The sequence below is a fragment of the Bufo gargarizans genome, chromosome 10 (assembly GCF_014858855.1).
Source record: "Bufo gargarizans isolate SCDJY-AF-19 chromosome 10, ASM1485885v1, whole genome shotgun sequence".
Taxonomy (NCBI): domain Eukaryota; kingdom Metazoa; phylum Chordata; class Amphibia; order Anura; family Bufonidae; genus Bufo; species Bufo gargarizans.
Genome location: NC_058089.1, coordinates 45,271,740 through 45,291,780, shown reverse-complemented (window position 1 = coordinate 45,291,780; position 20,041 = coordinate 45,271,740). Strand labels below are relative to the sequence as shown.

The 20,041-nt window shown below is 45.8% G+C and overlaps 1 protein-coding gene across 1 annotated transcript; it reads left to right on the top strand.

Moving 5' to 3' along the window:
* Positions 1-2,226: 2,226 nt before the first annotated feature.
* LOC122920051 lies at positions 2,227-16,317 on the top strand. The gene is made up of 5 exons (XM_044269262.1): positions 2,227-3,130; positions 13,116-13,261; positions 14,260-14,270; positions 14,670-14,870; positions 15,719-16,317. The coding sequence occupies exons 1-5, from the start codon at positions 2,459-2,461 to the stop codon at positions 16,264-16,266; spliced, it is 1,578 nt and encodes a 525-aa protein (XP_044125197.1). The 5' UTR covers positions 2,227-2,458; the 3' UTR covers positions 16,267-16,317.
* Positions 16,318-20,041: the final 3,724 nt, after the last annotated feature.

Here is a 20,041-nt window from a genome sequence, read left to right as displayed (position 1 = left end):
TTTAGGGGTTAAAAAAATAAATAAAAATTAACTCCCCTCATCCTGTTGTTCGTGCGGCTTTGAACCTGCCAAAGGACCTTTTGATGACGTAATCGCGCTCACTATGTGGATGGATCAGGATGTCTTCAGTTCAGTCTTTTTGACTGTTTCGGACGGAGAGAATGCTGCAGCATGCTGCGGTTTTATCTCCAGCCCAAAAAAACTGAACACTTGCTTGGATCCGGCATTTTTTTCCATAGGAATATATTAGTACCAGATCCGGCATTCAAAATGCCGGATCCGTCCTTCCGGTCTGCGCATGCACAGACCGGTAAAAATGTAAAAAATATATATAACGGATCCATTTCTCCGGATGACTAACAGAGAGATGCATGCAGATTGCCGGATCCGGATCACTCCGCCGCTAGTGTGAAAGTAGCCTTACTGCCTCCCAGCTGATGGGTATAGCACTGCAGAGATTACGCAGTAATACTCTCATCATTATGTAAGAGCGGCAGACATGTACAGCAGGTAGTAATGTAACCTGCCCCAGCTTTCCACCTGCTCCCTCCTTTGTGCTCCCGCTCGGCGCATGATAAAGAGCTCGTACAAGTCTATAGCCTGGGGCGCTGTTTTTTGGCTTCTGTGCAGTACAGGAACAGTTTATATAAGGCAGGGCACAAAGCCGCACAGCTGCCTCATTCCAATCCACTCAGGATACATGGCACTGCATAACGTTCAGAACGGCGTCCCCGGGGCAGACGCAGACCGTACAGGCCCCTGTGCAGTAATCCTGCGTGGGCTCACCATGGTGCTGCTCACCACTATGTCTCTATAGTAAATTCTTCATCTCATGTATTAGAATCCATCAATAATTTTGAGCCAAGACATGCCTTCATGCTCTTTTTTTATTTTGTTATGGGCCTGCACCTATGGTTTTCATAGATTGTAAGCTTTGCGAGCAGGGCTCCTATTTCTCTTGTTTAAAGGGGTTCTCTGAGATAATTTTTATTGATGAACTATCCTCAGGATAGATCATCAATATCAGATGAGCAGGGGTCTGACACCTGGCACCCCCACCGATCAGCTGGTTGCCGTGCCAGTGCAGCCTTTCCTGCATTGTTTACCTGCCCGCCGTCGACCTCGCAGCAGTGAGCAGTGTAATTACAAGAAGCCGCCCCAGCAGGCAGGCACCATGCCACCATGTCATCACCATGTCAGGCAGCACAAGCTGGGGGTGATGTGCTCCATTCATCAGGGGAACGGGGCTAGGTGTCTATTACTTTTTATTGTATTGAACCTGCAGAGGGGTGCACTGAGGGGTTAACACTAATGTGAGTGGGTGCTAAAAGGGGGGCAGCACTAAGGGTTCTTACTGTGGGAAGGGCGCCTAACTACTGTGAGGGGCTACACTAAAGGGGCATTCTTACTATAAGTTGAGCACTAGGAATTCTTACCCTGAGAGATAACCAGGGCTGGTTCTATAAGGCAGACCAAGCGGCTGCCTTAGGGCGCAGAGATGGGGGGGGAATGAAACTTTTTTTTTCTTATAATCCTCCTCTAAATCCTGGGTGCGTCTTATGGGCCGGTGTGTCTTAGAGGGCGAAAAATACGGTCCTCAAACCAGCGATTGTCTGAAGCAGAGAGAAGATACCAGGACCACATACATTGAGGAGGAGCAGGCTGCTGCAGATGGGACCAGGGCCAGGTAAGCTGGGGGGGGGGGGGGGGGTGACAAAATGTAGCTTCGCTTCTGTTGGCAAAAATCCTTGCACCGGTCCTGAGACATAACTAGTGTGAGGGGGTACAATGGAGTGTCTGACACATACAGGGCACACAGATGCACTATTAGTCAGTGTACAGAGTTGGGGCACAAAGGAGAATAAGTCATAGATGTGTGGAGGCCAAAGTGTGTCCCTCTCTCCTTTCTGTGAAGGTTGTGAGCTATGACTGCATCCAGTAAACCTCTGGGGTCTGGGCCATTGTTAGTACATGTGGCTCCTCCTTCTACACTACAAGGAATGCTACATTATGACTTTATTCATACGTGTCCTCTGTACACACATGGTCTGTGCACCTATGATGTCCCGGTCCATGAGGTGAGGCCGCAGGTTCCCGCCCACAGTGACGTCACGGGGTTTAAATCCCCAGCGCCTGAGCCTGTGGACAAAGGCAGGAGAGGTCTACGGATTGTGGGCGCAGGGCTGCGACTTTCTGTGCCGCTGATGTCCAGTGATAAGAGTCTCAGTCTCCTCTCTTTGTCCGAGTGCTGGCATCCGGAAAGTGATTGTTCAGACTCCGACATCTAGGATCGGATTACCGTCCAGCGCTGATTGGCTGCTCCAGCCTGGGCTCTGCTGGAAGATCAGCTCGCCGGCAATCCATGCTGTGCTCTCCAGGACCAGGCTGCTCTCAATACATGGCCGAGGAGATCTAATTAATCCCAGGTGACTTCCATCCAGGTGTGAGCTGCTTCACGATGAGGGCACAGCCTCCTCATACCCGCTCCGACCGGGCATGGGTCAGCAGATGGCTGGAGGTGACCACAGCAAGTCTGAAGGAGCTCCATCTAATGAGGCAAGAGGCAGAGGAGAGGGTCAGAGGGGCCCTGGAAGAGAAAGAAAGGTCCGAGAAGAAGGATCGGGACGGATGGCAAGGGATGGGTGCAGAGGAAAGTATGGCTTGTGGTAGATGGAAGAATTTGGAGATGGATCAAACAAAACCTAGGAGTTTGGAGTTGGCCCACATCCAGGAGGAGGCTCTTGTCAGACTGAGAAAATGTAAACTCCAGAACTTTCAAGAGATGACTCCACCACAGGACCTAGAACTGGACTACAGCTCAGAATCAAGTTGCTTCAAACAAGCAATCATGACTGACCTGGTAGAAGGGCTGCAGGTCAAAGTTCATACAAGAAAGCTAGCTCAGTGGAGTATGGAGTCCCCTAGACCTGCTAAGACCGTACTAGAACAGCCACAGGGAAACTCCATGGACCTTCCACAAAGTCTTGGGAGACAGAACCAAGCACCAGCTGACACCAGCAACCAACGCTGGCTCTCCCAGTCATCTATCTGGACCAGAACAGATGGTCAAGAACTAGATCAGACTGGGCACAATGTGGACAAGACTGTGGAGCAAAACGAAGAGCGAGAGGTAAGTCCACTTCTGTTCTACTCATGATAAAGCAGTCTCTAACATATTCTAATTGTTGTCCATGGTGCCATATGAAGTGGTGACCCATGAGCTTACTCTCTGATGACCACACAGTAGCGTAAATGCATAGGAAATGTCTTCATCCTTGAGTGCACTTTTAGGAAGGTCACAATCAGATACCTTCTATCTCTATTTGAGTAAGAGGTGTGTGTTTGTGCAAGGTGTAGAGACTGTGCCTAATTGCAGGACAAAGTCTTCCTCTCCCTGAGGGGTAAAGGTGGCGGGAGCAATCTGTGACCTCTAAGGCTCCTCAGAACATGGGTATCTATGCCACTGCACCAGACTTTTGACACTTGGGCTACTTTCACACTGGCGTTTTGGCTTTCAGTTTGTGAGATCCGTTCAGGGCTCTTACCAGCGGTCCAAAACGGAGCAGTTTTGCCCTAATGCATTCTGAATGGAGAAGGATCCGCTCAGAATGCATCAGTTCAGTCTCCATTCCGCTCTGGAGGTGGACACTAGAACACGGTTTGCAGCGTCTTGCTGTCCGCCTGACGAAACTGAGCCAAGCGGATCCAGGATCTGTTCCGTTTTTGGTGGTTTAATCATGCACTTGATTTTCTGACCATCATTGTGAATACAGCCCAATTTCCATTTCACAAACGCCTGCCTGGTTGGGTCACAAGAAGCTATTTAACCTTTCCGTACGCTTTGGAGCGTGAAGGCAGGTTTACACATTGCTTTTGTGCTGCATCGCAAAAAACGCATCCAGAAATAATGCATCTGTTTAACTTTTGCTTTTTCACAAAAAAATCAAATCGGATGGAAATTTTATCATGGGGGAAACCTTTTTGAAGTCTCTTTTACTTGAGTCTTCGTTGATGTACTTAGCGCCAAATTTATCAAAAGCACCAAATCTAACCAACAACATGAGGCATCTATAAACGCTGCCTCACTTTTTCCCCTGGAATAAATTTGCAATGATAAGGGCACGGCGACACTGGTAGTACGACGACTGTCCCAGCCAGGATCGCAGTGTGGGTGACTGTGAGCCCTGGTTCACAAGAAATCCAGGCCCAATGCCATGCACGGCAGCATCACAGGGGCCGTGCAATCGCTGTCACCGTGTAGCCGTGCCTTCATCTGGAACATAGCTTAACAAAGCCCAGTTTTCAAAACTGGACTGAATGGTGTAAAATGCAGAAAGTTGCAAATATATTATTTTTTTTTAGTGTGCAAATCCCAAAAAGTCGCAAACCCCTATTTTGTGACTGAGACCAGAATTTTGGAGTGAAAATTATCCCCCAATCCCCCATGTGTTTCACCTGTGAAAACTGCATAGGCAATTACCACAGTGCACATCTGTCCCATCTCTTCATTGACTCCTATGGGTCTGGCCACACGGTCAGGTTTCCTGATGCAGTTTTGGAAGCCGAAACCAGGAATAATTATTTTTATTTTTTAAGGGCTCTTTCACACCTGCGTTCTTGTCTTCCGGCATAGAGTTCCGTCGTCGGGGCTCTATGCCGGAAGAATCCTGATCAGTTTTATCCTAATGCATTCTGAATGGAGTGAAATCCGTTCACGATGCATCAGGATGTCTTCAGTTCCGGACCGGAACGTTTTTTTGCCGGAGAAAATACCGCAGCATGCTGCGCTTTTTGCTCCGGCCAAAAATCCTGAAAACTTGCCGCAAGGCCGGATCCGGAATTAATGCCCATTGAAAGGCATTGATCCGGATCCGGCCTTAAGCTAAATGTCGTTTCGGCGCATTGCCGGATACGACGTTTAGCTTTTTCTGAATGGTTACCATGGCTGCCGGGACGCTAAAGTCAGCCATGGTAAAGTGTAGTGGGGAGCGGGGGAGCAGCATACTTACCGTCCGTGCGGCTCCCGGGGCGCTCCAGAGTGACGTCAGGGCGCCCCAGGCGCATGGATCACGTGATCGCATGGCACGTCATCCATGCGCATGGGGCGCTCTGACGTCACTCTGGAGCGCCCCGGGAGCCGCGCGGACTGTAAGTATACTGCTCCCCCGCTCCCCCGCTCCTACTATGGCAACCAGGACTTTAATAGCGTCCTGGGTGCCATAGTAACACTGAACGCATTTTGAAGATGGATCCGTCTTCAAATGCTTTCAGTACACTTGCGTTTTTCCGGATCCGGCGTGTAATTCCAGCAAGTGGAGTACAAGCCGGATCTGGACAACGCAAGTGTGAAAGAGGCCGTTGTATATGTTTTATGATCCACTCCTGATTTTTTTTTTTTTCTTTTTCTTTTTTTTTTCTTTAACAATTTTTTATTGTTTTATGACAGTAGATCAGTCAATTACAGTCAATTTACACATAATAGCGTAAAGTATGATGACAGGTGATCCAGCAATAAAAGTTACAATTGGAACATCAAAGTTAACATGAAACTTATGAAGAATAAAGAAAGGAGGGGGGAGGGAGGAAAGGGAGGAGGGGGGGAAAGGGATATAGGTAATCAGTCATGTCAGCTAAAAGACAATTATACTATAAATATAGCTTCAAGTATCCACTCCTGATTTTTGTCTTCCAAAACTGTACTTCGAAACCTGTCCACGTGGCCGTACCAGAAGGCCACCCGCACACACTGTGGAATATGCACAACCTTTCCACGCGGATACCCGTGTGGAAAAACCGCAGTGTAGTACAGTACCAGCAAGGTGTACGAGATCACACAAATTTCTTGTACACTTTACAGATTTTTATTTTTCAGTGCAGATTTTGACCACAGCATGTCAATTATGCGTTGTTTTCTTTTCCTTTTTTTGTCTTGTCATTTCACCTTTTTTAATGCAAGGGTGAGATCTGTGGAAAACCGCATCTAATCCGCACCAAAAGCCACAATTAGAAATGGCTGATTTTAGTGTAGATATGGTGCTCAAACGCACATGCATCCGCACGGAAATTTGTGTGGCTCTTGTGCTTGTTTACCCGCACTCGTGTGTAAGTGGCTGACGTGAAGCCTGCTACATCTGTCCCATAGAAGTGACATTCACACTACCGCTTCATCCAGAGAAAGGACTCTGGGACGCCCCATTCTCAGGATCACCGGGGGCTCCGGTGGTCAGACACCCACCATCTTATATTCATCACCTGGATAGATGATAAACACTTTATGTAATAACCCCGATTCAGGACCCCAGTGCCAATATTGCTGGGAGCACTACATTCAGCCGCAGAATACTGGCTGCCGTTTACCACAGCCCATAGACTCAATGGGGGAGATTTATCAAAACTGATGTAAAGGGAAACTGGCACCTTACTAACAGATTGTGCCTTACATTTTTTTGATGTAGTTTTCCTTTACATCAGTTTTGATAAATCTCCCCCATTGAGTCTATGGGCTGTGGTAAACGGCAGCATATATTCTGCGGCTGAAGGTATAGTAATGCTATAATATATTATAAACCCCTGGCTAGGCATTCAGCCTTATTTAATCCGATCAGGTTATGCTGTTGCTGAGTGAAGCCTTGTTTAGGCATACGCTTCCATTACATTGAAATGTTGTATTGAAGGGTTGTCCATGTAGTGCATGAATGTGCTGGGTCTGCCAGGTCGCTGTGACACATACAGGGGTGTCCTGAACGGGGAAGATCCCTCCCCCTCCCAATCTGCAGTATTTTGCCTTATTCACACGCCAGTGTTTGGTCAGTGATTTCCATCAGTGATTGTGAGAAAAAAACAGGTGCGGCTCCAAACACAACAGGTGCAGATCTTTCCCTTATAGCTTATGGCCTCCTGCACACGAATGCGTGCGCCCCATGGCCGTACTGCGGACCGCATTTGCAGATCCGCAATACACTGGCGCCGTACCTTGCGCATTCCACATCACGGATATGGACCCCTTCACTTTAATGGGTCCGCGTATCCGAACATGCGGAAAGGTGCAGGATGGAACAGAGTGCTTCCATGGGGTTTCGTCCCGTACCTCCTTTCCGCAAAAAGATTGAACATGTCCTATCTTTTTGAGAAACGGGCGGATCGCAGACACATTGAAGTGAATGGGTCCACGATCCATTTTGCACGCGCATGAGAAAAATCGGCATGTTTGGTACCCAAACCCGAACTTCTTCACAGAAGTTCGGGCTTGGGATCGTGTTCTGTAGATTGTATTTTCCCTTATAACGTGGTTATAAGGGAAAATAATAGCATTCTGAATGCATAGTACAATAGCGCTGGAGGGGTTAAAAATAATAATTTAACTCGCCCTAATCCACTTGCTCGCTCAGCCGGCATCTTTTCTGTCTCTTTCTTTGCTGATTGCAGTCAAAAGACCTGTGGTTATGTCACTCCGGTCATCACATGAGCCATCACCATGGTAAAAGATCATGTGACGGACCGTGTGATGACATGATCTTTTACCATGGTGATGGATCATGTGATGACCGGAGTGATGTCACCACAGGTCCTTTGACTGCAATCGGCAAAGAAAGAGACAGAAAGGATGCCGGCTGCGCGAGCAAGTGGATTAAGGTGAATTAAATTATTTTTTTAACCCCTCCAGCACTATTGTACTATGCATTCTGTATTCAGAATGCTATTTTCCCTTATAACCATCCCGTGCATTGCACCCGTGTGGAATACTCGCCCGTGTGAAAGGGGCCTTAGGGTACCTCCATGCATTTCAGAACAAAATTTGTACAGATTTTTACGTGCGGATGAAATTTTAACATCTCATTCACACACTGCGGGGTCATTTATAAAGACCGGTGTAAAACGCTGGTGTTTGTTTCCCATCTGCCGTGCTGGAGGATTTGGCAAATTTATCATGAGGCATCCTCCAAAATATGGGGTCTTGTGCCTTTTTTACGCCACAAAGTGGACTGGTGCGCCTAGAAAATAAACCTTAATGAATTTTACCGTTGGGTAAACTCTGCTGCAGAAGCCATATCATAAAACCAAGGCTGAGCTTTAGCTATCTGGCCTAGAATTTGATATAGCTACTCCGCTTGTGGTCACCTGCCATGGTTTTTGCATGGAAACTGTGACAAACTGCGGATTTGTCATAGACTTCGGTGTGGAATCTAGAAGTCTCTATTATAGATATTGAAAACGGCATGAAACCTAACCTGAGTTATCCAGGATTTTTATATTGATGGCCTTTCCTCAGTTATGTAGATGTTACCTTTTGCTGTTCATTTGACCCAGTTAAGGAAAAGTTGTGCTACTTTAATAAAGGAACTGTTAAATCATGCTTGTGTACTAGTTCCAGTTTTATTTTCTGGCTAGGTTTCCCATGTTTTGTCAGCAGTGCCACCTAGTGGACAAAACATCATAATTTATTTTATTTCCTGACAGACAAATCTTAACAGCACAGACTAATTTTAGGCTACACACGGGGTCTGACATCTAAAACATGAGGGTCCATTCACACGTCCATTGCCACTGTCCGTGTTTTGTGGATCCGCAAAACACGTTACGGACGTCTGAATGGAGCCTAAGAAAAGGAATCGCAACTAGGAGTTAATGGACTAACATTGGACGGTACTTGTTACTGCAAAAAAAGGACATGGCGTAACACAAATGATTACAATCTCTGCAGAATATGTTTGCAGGAGGCAATTAACATCCAGTTCAGCCGGTTATCCTACAAGTTGATCCAGAGGAAGGCAAAAAATACCCCGTGAGGTAGAAATCCAATTTCCCCCACTCTAGGGGACATAAAAAAAACCTTCCCGACTCCATTTGGGCAATCGGAATAACTCCCTGGATCAACGACCTCTCTCTAGTAGCTATAATGACTTTGTATTAAAGGGGTTCCCTGGGATTTTAATATTGCTGGCCTATCCTCAGGTTAGGTGATGAATATAAGCTCAGCGGGGATCAAACTCCATTTACTCTGCTGATCGGCTGTTTAAGGGCTCTTTCACACCTGCGTTCTTTTCTTCCGGCATAGAGTTCCGTCGTCGGGGCTCTATGCCGGAAGAATCCTGATCAGTTTTATCCTAATGCATTCTGAATGGAGTGAAATCCGTTCAGGATGTCTTCAGTTCCGGACCGAAACGTTTTTTGGCCGGAGAAAATACCGCAGCATGCTGCGCTTTTTGCTCCGGCCAAAAATCCTGAAGACTTGCCACAAGGCCGGATCCGGAATTAATGCCCAATGAAAGGCATTGATCCGGATCCGGCCTTAAGCTAAACGTCGTTTCGGCGCATTGCCGGATACGACGTTTTAGCTTTTTCTGAATGTTTACCATGGCTGCCGGAACGCTAAAGTCCTGGCAGCCATGGTAAAGTGTAGTGGGGGGCAGCATACTTACCGTCCGTGCGGCTCCCGGGGCGCTCCAGAGTGATGTCAGGGCGCCCCACGCGCATGGATGACGTGATCGCATGGCACGTCATCCATGCGCATGGGGCGCTCTGACGTAATTCTGGAGACGCACGGACGGTAAGTATACTGCTCCCCACTACTACTATGGCAACCAGGACTTAAACCGCCTCCGGACCGCCTAACGCAGATGTGCGGTCCGGAGGCGGCGGCCCTGCGCACAGTCACGCATATACGCGTCATCTCGCGAGGGCCGAGATTTCCTGTGAACGCGCGCGCACTCACAGGAAAAGAAGGTAAGCGAGTGGATCTCCAGCCTGCCAGCGGCGATCGCTCGCTGGCAGGCTGGAGATGTGATATATTTTTTTTTTTTAACCCCTAACAGGTATATTAGACGCTGTTTTGATAACAGCGTCTAATATACCTGCTACCTGGTCCTCTGGTGGTCCCTTTTGTTAGGATCGACCACCAGAGGACACAGGTAGCTCAGTACAGTCGCACCAAACACCACACTACACTACACCCCCCCCCCGTCACTTATTAACCCCTTATGAACCCCTGATCACCCATGATCACCCCATATAAACTCATTGATCACCCCCCTGTCAGGCTCCGTTTAGACGTCCGTATGACTTTTACGGATCCGCAAAACACATACGGATGTCTGAATGGAGCCTTACAGGGGGGTGATCAATGACAGGCGGGTGATCACCCATATAGATTCCCTGATCACCCCCTGTCATTGATCACCCCCCCCCCCCCCCCCCCCTGTAAGGCTCCATTCAGACATTTTTTTGGCCCAAGTTAGCGGAAATATATATTTTTTGTTTTGTTAGTTTTTTCTTACAAAGTCTCATATTCCACTAACTTGTGTCAAAAAATAAAATCTCACATGAACTCACCGTACCCCTCACGGAATCCAAATGCGTAAATTTTTTTTGACATTTATATTCCAGACTTCTTCTCACGCTTTCGGGCCCCTAAAAAGCCAGGGCAGTATAACTACCCCACAAGTGACCCCATTTTGGAAAGAAGACACCCCAAGGTATTCCATGAGGGGCATGGCGAGTTCCTAGAATTTTTTTTATTTTTTGTCGCAAGTTAGTGGAATATGAGGCTTTGTAAGGAAAAAATAAATAAAAATAAAAATCATCATTTTCCACTAACTTGTGACAAAAAATAAAAAGTTCTATGAACTCACTATGCCCATCAGCGAATACCTTAGGGTGTCTACTTTCCGAAATGGGGTCATTTGCGAGGTTTTTCTACTGTTTGGGCATTGTAGAACCTCAGGAAACATGACAGGTGCTCAGAAAGTCAGAGTTGCTTCAAAAAGCGGAAATTCACATTTTTGTACCATAGTTTGTAAACGCTATAACTTTTGCCCAAACATTTTTTTTTTTTATCAAAGACATGTAGAACAATAAATTTAGCGAAAAATTTATATATGGATGTCGTTTTTTTTTTTTTGCAAAATTTTACAGCTGAAAGTGAAAAATGTCATTTTTTTGCAAAAAAATATTTAAATTTCGATTAATAACAAAAAAAGTGAAAATGTCAGCAGCAATAAAATACCACCAAATGAAAGCTCTATTAGTGAGAAGAAAAGGAGGTAAAATTCATTTGGGTGATAAGTTGCATGACCGAGCGATAAACGGTGAAAGTAGTGTAGTGCCGAAGTGTAAAAAGTGGCCTGGTCATGAAGGGAGTTTTAGCTAGCGGGGTTGAAGTGGTTAATAGCGTCCTGGCTGCCATAGTAACACTGAAAGCATTTTGAAGACGGATTCGTCTTCAAATGCTTTCAGTACACTTGCGTTTTTCCGGATCCGGCGTGTAATGCCGGCAAGTGGAGTACACGCCGGATCCGGACAACGCAAGTGTGAAAGAGGCCTTAGAAAGCGGCAACACTCACTGTGTCCTTAGGCCCCTTTCACACGCGCAAGATTTCTGCGCGGGTGCAATGCTTGAGGTGAACACATTGCACCTACACTGAATCCTGACCAGTTCATTTCTATGGGGCTGTGCACATGAGCGGTGATTTTCACGCATCACTTGTGCGTTGTGTGAAAATCGCAGCATGCTCCTCTTTGTGCTTTTTTTTTTTTTCACGCAACGCAGGCCACATAGAAGTGAATGGGGCTGCGTGAAAATCGCAAGCAAGTGCGGATGCGGTGCAATTTTCAGGCACAGTTGCTAGGAGACGATCGGGATGGAGACCCAATCATTATTAATACAGAATGCATAGTACAATAGGGCTGGAGGGGTTAAAAATAAATAACTTAACTCTCCTTAATCCACTTGTTTGCGCAGCCCGGCTTCTCTTCGGTCTTTATCTTTGCTGTGCACAAGAAAAGGACCTGTCATGTCACTGCGCTCATCACATGGTTCGTCACATGATCCATCACTATGGTAAAAAGATCATGTGATGAGCACAGTGACGTCATCAAAGGTCCTATTCCTCAAAGAGAAGCCGGGCTGTGCGAGCAAGTGGATTAAAGTGAGTTAAATTATTTTTATTTTTTTAACCCCTCCAGCCCTATTGTACTATGCATTCTGTATTAAGAATGCTATTACTTTCCCTTTATAACCATGTTATAAGGGAAAATAATAGCAATCTACACAACACCTAACTGTGAAGAAGTCCGGGTCTGGGTACCAAACAAGCCGATTTTTCTCACGCGTGTGCAAAACGCATTACAATGTTTTGCACTCGCGCAGAAAAATCATGCATTTTCCCGCAACGCACCCGCATCTTATCTGGGCCAAAAAACGTGACGACCCTGTGAAAGAGGCCTTACAGTTTTACCAAGTAGCGCCATCTACTGGATACTGGCTGCACTTGGTATTGCAGTTCAGCACTATTTATTTGAATGGGACTGGGCTGCACCTAGGGCACGTGATATCACTTCTTCTAAGAAGGTTCCTAAGCACTTATGGAGCACAGGCGCTTCTTCATACACCTGATGGGCGAGGGGGGCCAAGAGTTGGACCACCAATAATATGATATTGATAGGCCTTAAATATCGAAATCCTGGAGAACCCATGCAGCTCAGTCCCAATCAAATGAATAGTGCTGACCTGCAATACCAAGTAGATGGCGCTGTGCTTGGTAAACTGTGAGGCCACAGTGAGTGTCGCGGCTTCCACAAATAGCTGAGCGGCAGGGTGAAGGAAGTTGGATCCTCGCTGATCTCATATTTAGCACTTACCCTGAGGATAGGCCATCAGTATTAAAATCCCAGGGAACCCCTTTCATACAAGGTCACTATTTTGTGTTGCTTAACCGGTGCCAACATATTCTGTAGAGATTGTATTGTGTTAGGCCATGTACCGTCCAATGGAGAGTTGGTTCATTAACTCCTAGTTGCGACTTCTTTTCTTATGTTCCTATGTGTAGCCTAAAATCACTCAGAGAGACCTTCCTGGTCTCCACTTGCTGCTTCTGCTCGACATGCAGGGGATTCTCTGAAATGCCCGCTCCCTGACAGAGGTGATTCACCGCTGTGCCCAGTTATTGGCTGCCACTTCCTGTGTGTGCTGAGCCGAGACCAGGGGGGCCCAGCAAACGGCGGACTGCAGGCCTGACTTGGATCCTTTTAGATAACTGCTTTGGTGGATTAGGGTACACATGTTCTCGCTGTTATCAATGTTACATCTCCCTATTTTACCAATACCCTCTCTTGTTCAGCCTCTGTTTTCAGTATTTGCCACTGAACCTGCATCACTGCGCAGAATTGGATCTGGATCTTTGGCACCTCGACTAAGACTGGGAAGTTCTGGAGTTACGAGCGATCTCCTGTTTACAAGACGGATATCTGCCCATAGCTCAGGTACGTAATAACCGTTATTTTGTTAGAGGAGGGGACAAACCATATATATAATTTTATTTATTTTTTTTAACGCACCATTATTACAAAAGAAAAATCGGGGGTTATTTACATAGAGCTCTAGGCTAGTTTTTGGCCTAAAAAAAGTCGTATGATAGCGTTTTGTGACTTTATTTTTAACTTATTTTTTCTGCCTGTATGGCAATTCCTAAAGGGTTTCTACCACAAGAAATACCGTTATGTAGCTGACTGACATTAGCGATGCGCCCGTGTCAGCACTACATAAGTGTGTTTCTAACATTTGTCCCTGCAGCTGTTATTTGTAAAATAAGCACTTTTATAATATGCTAATGAGCCTCTAGGTGCTATGTGGGCGTAAAATCAGCACCTAGAGGCGCAGTCTACTCGCCCTTTATCCCGCCCAGGTCCTTCGTTCTGCCTGCCCCGCTCCTCTTGATTGATGCCACGGTCCACCGCATCGTTGACTAAATCCCGCACCGTTCACTTCTGTATTCGGCGCAGTGAGTGAAGGCCGCTCTCCGGATGCCGGCTTCCTCACTGTGACGTAGTCGGCGCAGGCGCAGTGAGGAATCCGGCACCAGGAGCACATCATTCTCTCACTGCCGAATACAGAAGTGAAAGGCGCAGGCGAGGGATTTCGTCTGCGATGCAGGGAACAGTGACATTAATCAAGAGGAGCGGGGCGGGCACAATACTGGACCTGGGCGGGATAAAGGGCGAGTAGACTGAGCCTCTAGGTGCTGATTTTACGTCCACATAGCACCTAGAGGCTCATTAGCATATTATAAAAGTGCTTATTTTACAAAAAACGGCTGCAGGGACAAATGTTAGAAACGTACTGTTATGTAGTGCTGACACGGGCGCATCGCTATATCAGTCGGCTACATAACGGTATTTCTGGTGGTAGAAGCCCTTTAAGCTTTCCTCTCTGCTGGGGAGCGGCAGGGCTCAGACTCGCATACACAAACATTTTGCCATTTCCAGATGTACAAGTGGTCAGGAAAAAAACTGCTCCACTCAGGGAACATGCCTTGGCATAAATTAGGCACCTCCTCTGGCATGTGCAGGGGCGATCAAAGACCGGTATAAAAAGCAAGTGTTTGATAAATGACCCCCGTTCTGTTTTAGGTAATGGAGGATAAGGCTTCTTTCACATACGCGATATGGCGCTCGTACATGAAATAAGCCTGTGACTGCACTGATCTCTGCTAAAGTACAAGGTTTCTGCGTCTCGCCTCCCCCGTGGACTACAAGCTACGTTTCTACAGTAGCCTCCTAATAGATTTCCAGGGGTAGGAGGCTGCACCTGTAGTTGGAGAATGGAGCAGATTAGTCTTACAGCGGCAATCCAAGATGGAGTTACACTGTAGCTTATTGTGCCATCTCTCCCGCAGGCTTTTATGAGACAAGTGACCTGGACTCCACGTCATCATCCTGTTCTTCCCTCTGTAGTGACATCTCCTGTCACACTTCTGTCTCCTTGATATCACCACATAGAAGCTCTGGGATGAGGCCAAGGTCTATAGATTGTAGCCTGGAAAGAAGAAAGGAGCTCCAAAGTGGGATGTCACAAACAAAGCGCCCAATGTCTGCAGGTAATGTATACTATGGACCCTTTGGGCCTGTGTTTTGTGCACTGTAATTAAAGCATCAGACAGGTGATATAGTCGGGGTTGCAGAAGGAAGCGTAGTTACCTGCTTTCCACCACTGGGTCCTGGCTCCTCGCCTCCCTCATGTCCCCTCACCTGTTGACATTCGCTTTGATGCCACTGCAGCCAATAACGGGCCACAGCAGTGACCTGCCCCCTTTGAATCGCGTGACCAATTGACAGTGGCATCAAAGCAGATGTAAGGGGAGCAGGTAATTTTTATTTTTTGCAGGTCTGGGGTCTTAACACCCCCTAAAAGGACCTCTTTCACCTTTTGGTTTCTTGTCTTTTTTTGGGGATACAATAGTTGAAATGTTTCAGTGCTGAACAACAATGGAAAAGGGCAGCCCGTGCATTGAAAAGGGGATTTCTGGCAGCATCCACTTCAGGTTATAATGGCCACACATACAGTATGCAGTCACGAAGGACCAACATGGCTACTTGGGATACCCATGCCAAGAACAGACTAGTGCCAGTCATATGCTGAAAGGGACACGCGTGAATGAAAGTCATTTTGGGGATACTGTAGCTCAGCTTCTCTTAAGGTCTTTTAAATGCCGGTGGGGACATTTTCTGTAACCCCATCAGAACATAACTTGTCATGTGGCACAGATTTCAGTTCCACAATGTGTCTATGTTCAGGGTGTCTGCAGCGGACCAACCACATGTGGCTGTACCCTCATAGTTTGTATGCAGGGGATATATTTTTTTTTTTCCAGTGATTTGCAGCAATACTTGTTTCTACTTGGAAATGTATTCCTTTATAAAGCATAATGGTATATTCTTTCCATAGGGGCTCTGGATGGATACTCTTTACGATCTTCTAATTCTCAATTTGATCTCGTACAAACTTATGATGTGCCTCCTTGTGACTACCCATACTCCGGCACTCCTCCACTCTGTGCAATCCAGCAGCGTCAAAAAGCTGATCGATATATTTGCAAGTTGGCCCTTAAATACCGCTGCAAGCCAGGAACGTTCACCGTGCGCCCAGACTTTGGGCCACAAACTCCCAGACGTCCAGCTCAGGTGTTTCTTCCTTCAAGTAGCCATGTCTGCCTTCCTTCACCTCAAATCACTTCATTATCTTCTAGCTTGGTGGATGTCCGCAAACACTCCACTGGTTCTTGGGGACGATTTCTTAGCCGTGTCATGCTTAAGAAGGAATCTAGGATTGCAGCCTCGGAGATGAACCTTGAACAGTGTGGGAAAAGCTCACGAGACACCCTGCGTAGTCCATCATTGGCAGAAGGCCAGTTTACACGTGCAAAGTCATTCCGTGATTTGCTGTCTGTTAAGTCGTTCAAGAGAAGCCAGAGAGGGCTGAACAAAGCATGGTAGCATCATCTTCGGCACTCCAGCTGCTGTGGAACTACAACTACCAGCATAAAAACATGTTTGGCTGCTCTTCTAACGCCCATAGAAGTTAATGAAGCATTCTGGGAGTTGTAGTTTCTGAACTGCTGGAGGTTGCTGATCCCTGGTCTTCAGAGTGGCCTACACAAGTCCTTTAAATTGTTTTGTCGTTGTCTATGTAAATATATGCATATATTTAAATTGTCTATACTCTAAACAAAATATAATGGTTGAAATTTTTTTTTTTTTTTTAACCAGTTGTGTAATAAATTTTCATTCCCCCATTGATGATGATTATTATTATATTGCCATAATTTGCCTGGAAAATGATAAATGATTTAAAGTTGCAGGAAGGGTTGTATGCAACAAAAAAATACCACTTATTTACCACACAAGTTTTGCTATGTGGTAAACATATTTTTATGGAAGTGCCCCTTTTGATGAAAAACTTTTACTTTTTTATTTTTATTTTTTATTTTGCATAGTTTATATTTGTGGTGTCGGTGAGTACACAATGAATTCAGAAATATTACACATTGGCTACTACTCCGGGGCACAGCCTACAGGTATTGAGGGTTACCAGGTGGGCTGTGGGTGACTGACAGGGCTGTAGGGCATAAAGTAATGAGCAGCTTTCACACTGACATCTGAGACAGGAGAAGGAAAAGTTACCTGGAACATCTGCTGTTGTCACTGCCTCATCTCCACACTTAACAGGTAAATTGAGGGCATGTACAGTCTCTGGGAATGCCCTGAACCAACATTGGAACATCCACTTGCATAAGCCCTACCCCCTTTAACAGCTCTAGATGGCCCAAATTTGCCAGGACTTTCTCTGAAAATTATAGGCAGTCCCCAGAAATCCAGAATTTTTGGAAACTATGCACTGTAAACAAAATACCCTCTCATGGTGGCTCTAGAACAGGGATGCACAACCCATGGCCCTCCAGCTGTTGCAAAACTAAAACTCTTAGGCCTCGTTCACACTTCAGTGTTTGGTCAGTGATTTCCATCAGTGATTTGTGAGCCAAAACCAGGATTGGAGCCTCCACAGACATAACGTATAAGGGAAAGATCTGCTCCTGTTCTGTGTTTAGAGCCGGACCTGGTTTTGGCTCACGAATCACTGATGGAAATCACTGACGTGTGAATGAGGCATTAGCATGCCCTAATAGCTGTAGCCTGCCCAGGCATGCAGGGAATTGTAGTTTTGCAACAGCTGGAGGGCCGCAGGTTGAGCATCCCTGCTCTAGAAGATATACAGCAAGATTTTATTTTTAAAGGAATGTATCATGTATTTTAGTTTTATAAGTTTGATTTTAAGTAAATGGATGCAAATTTTTTTTATGTTGTAGCCATTTAATTTACAAAACCTTTCCTGGGTGCGGCCATGTTGGAGACGTGCTTTCTGTATAGTTGCACAGGTGGACATGTGCAATTTATGGAAGATCGAATGAATGGGAATCAATACAGAGAGAGATCTGAAGAAGTGATGGAGTACATCTCCTTTGGCCACAGACCAGAGGTAGATAGGCCTTATCTGCATGGGTAATGTTGGTATGCTACCTTAGGCCTCTTGCAGACTAGCGTTCCTCCCGCAGCGAGTCCGCATCACAGCACCCGGCCTGACCTCCCAGCAATGAGGGGGAATCGCAAAGCATTATATTGATTTATGATGCTATGTTAGTCCCGGCAGTGCTGGATCGTCAAGCCGGGAGCTGCGTTGGGGACTCGCTGCGTGAGGAACGCTTGTCTGCAAGGGGCTTTAGGTTACTTTGACACTCGCATTTTGGCTTTCTGTTTTGTAAGATCCGTTCAGGGCTCTCACAAGCGGTCCAAAACGGATCAGTTTTGCCCTAATGCATTCTGAATGGAAAAGGATCCACTCAGAATCCATCAGTTTGCCTCTGATCATTCTCCATTTCGCTCCGGAGGCGGACACCAAAACGCTGCCTGCAGAGTTTTGCTGTCCGTCTGACGAAACTGAGCCAAACGGGTCCGTCCTGGCACACAATGCAAGTCAATGGGGACGGATCCGTTTTCTCTGACGCAACTTGGCACAATAGAAAACTGATCCATCTCCCTCGGAGTTCATGACCGGATCATGTTACAGATAATACAAACGGATCCGTTAATGACGGATGCATGTGGTTGTATTATTGTAACGGATCCGCCCAGAACGAGAGTGTGAAAGTAGTTTAACTTGGGCATTTAGCTGTATGATGGAGATATTATTCCCTTGCCCACCGTCTCCTAATGATGACCCGATTCCCCTCATCCTGTATAGACAGCAAAGCTGACAAGTGAGCTACAGGAAATATCAGCTTATTGTATCTGCTCTGATGACCAGTGTGAAAATGGCAGTATTTCAAAATATCATTTTATGTGGACAGTTGCATAAAGTGTATAAAAAAAATAAAACTTATTTAAAGGGGTTGTCTCAGTTCAGCTAATGGCATTTATCATGTAGACAAAATAAACAGTTTTGACACTGGCCACTAACCCTATTAATAGGCTCCACTTCAGATCACATTACTGCAGTTATCTGCTTATCTATACACAGAGGTGATATCCTTACAGGCAGGATTAGAATGACAGATAGGACAGAATCCACCATGCACAATAGGTGATTCTTATCTATACTTTCATTGTACAATGACCTTTTAGAGGTTACAGGGCATTCCTAGAAAACCTTCCCATAAAAGTCAATGGAGTCCCCTCCTGTCCATTGTGGCCCTATGGGGCGCCTGTAAAGCAATTTTCTAAATGCTGTTAAGAAAAGCTCAGGCAAGATGGCCTTTACATTGGCTGAGCATTGGGAAGATCATCGCTAACAAGTGTTTGTAGGAACGATTGTTGGCAATGCCGTTGTAAAGGTACCGCTGATAAACCTATATCATCATTTGCTGGCAGTAGATGGCACTGTCTAAAAGCACTCTGCTGCTAGCAAACAATGATTCTGTATGGTAACGAGTAGGGATGAGCGAATCGACTTCGGATAAAACATCTGAAGTCTATTTGCATAATACATTGTTTGAATACTGTACTGGGCAAGTGCTCCGTGCAGTATTAGTTTTTAAAACATTTTATTGTTTATACATCAACAATGACATAGAAAAAGAATGTGTTACAGATGTACAAAAATATTTCCTGTGTGTAGCATACAATGTATTTATAACACTGTACATCTAGATTAAACTGGACCTTCACATCCCCACGTCACTGTGATTTATACAGGAATATGTCATTTTTAGTTAAAGACTCTGAAATATTGCATATTTATGAACGATAACATCGCTAAGTACAGATAAAATGGATTCTATAAAAGCAACTAAGAGTAAATGATGTTCAGGCAGGGAATATAACGGAGTTTTCTGAATTTCTTCCAATTCCCCCATGTCCTTTCAAACACAGAAGCAGTGTTCAGCTCCCAATGAGCCAATTGTTCCATTCTATAGACTTGATCACACTTGGCAAGCCATTGTGAGATTGCCGGGGTGGCCGTATCTTTCCAGTGTGTTGCAACAATTAGGCGCGATGCCGCTATCAAATGCTGTTTCAGGCGTGTCTTGTCTGTTATTGGTTACTGGAATCATACCTAAAAGGCATACCTGAGGTGTGAGACATACTTTATCGTGGCAAATCCTAGACGGCGTCTCGGACACCTGTCCAAAATAGGACAATCAAAGAACACGTCCACCAGATGTGTAGGAAGGAGCCTGAAATACAGAGGCATTGCCAGCACAACGGCAAGGTTGTA

What these genes read in the sequence shown, in the direction of transcription:
- LOC122920051 (XM_044269262.1), top strand. Translation starts at nt 2,459, where the DNA reads ATGAGGGCACAGCCTCCTCATACCCGCTCCGACCGGGCATGGGTCAGC. An exon ending in AGCAAAACGAAGAGCGAGAG is followed by an intron (nt 3,131 to 13,115) that starts GTAAGTCCACTT and finishes TCTCTTGTTCAG; the next exon opens with CCTCTGTTTTCAGTATTTGC. An exon ending in AAAGCGCCCAATGTCTGCAG is followed by an intron (nt 14,871 to 15,718) that starts GTAATGTATACT and finishes TTCTTTCCATAG; the next exon opens with GGGCTCTGGATGGATACTCT.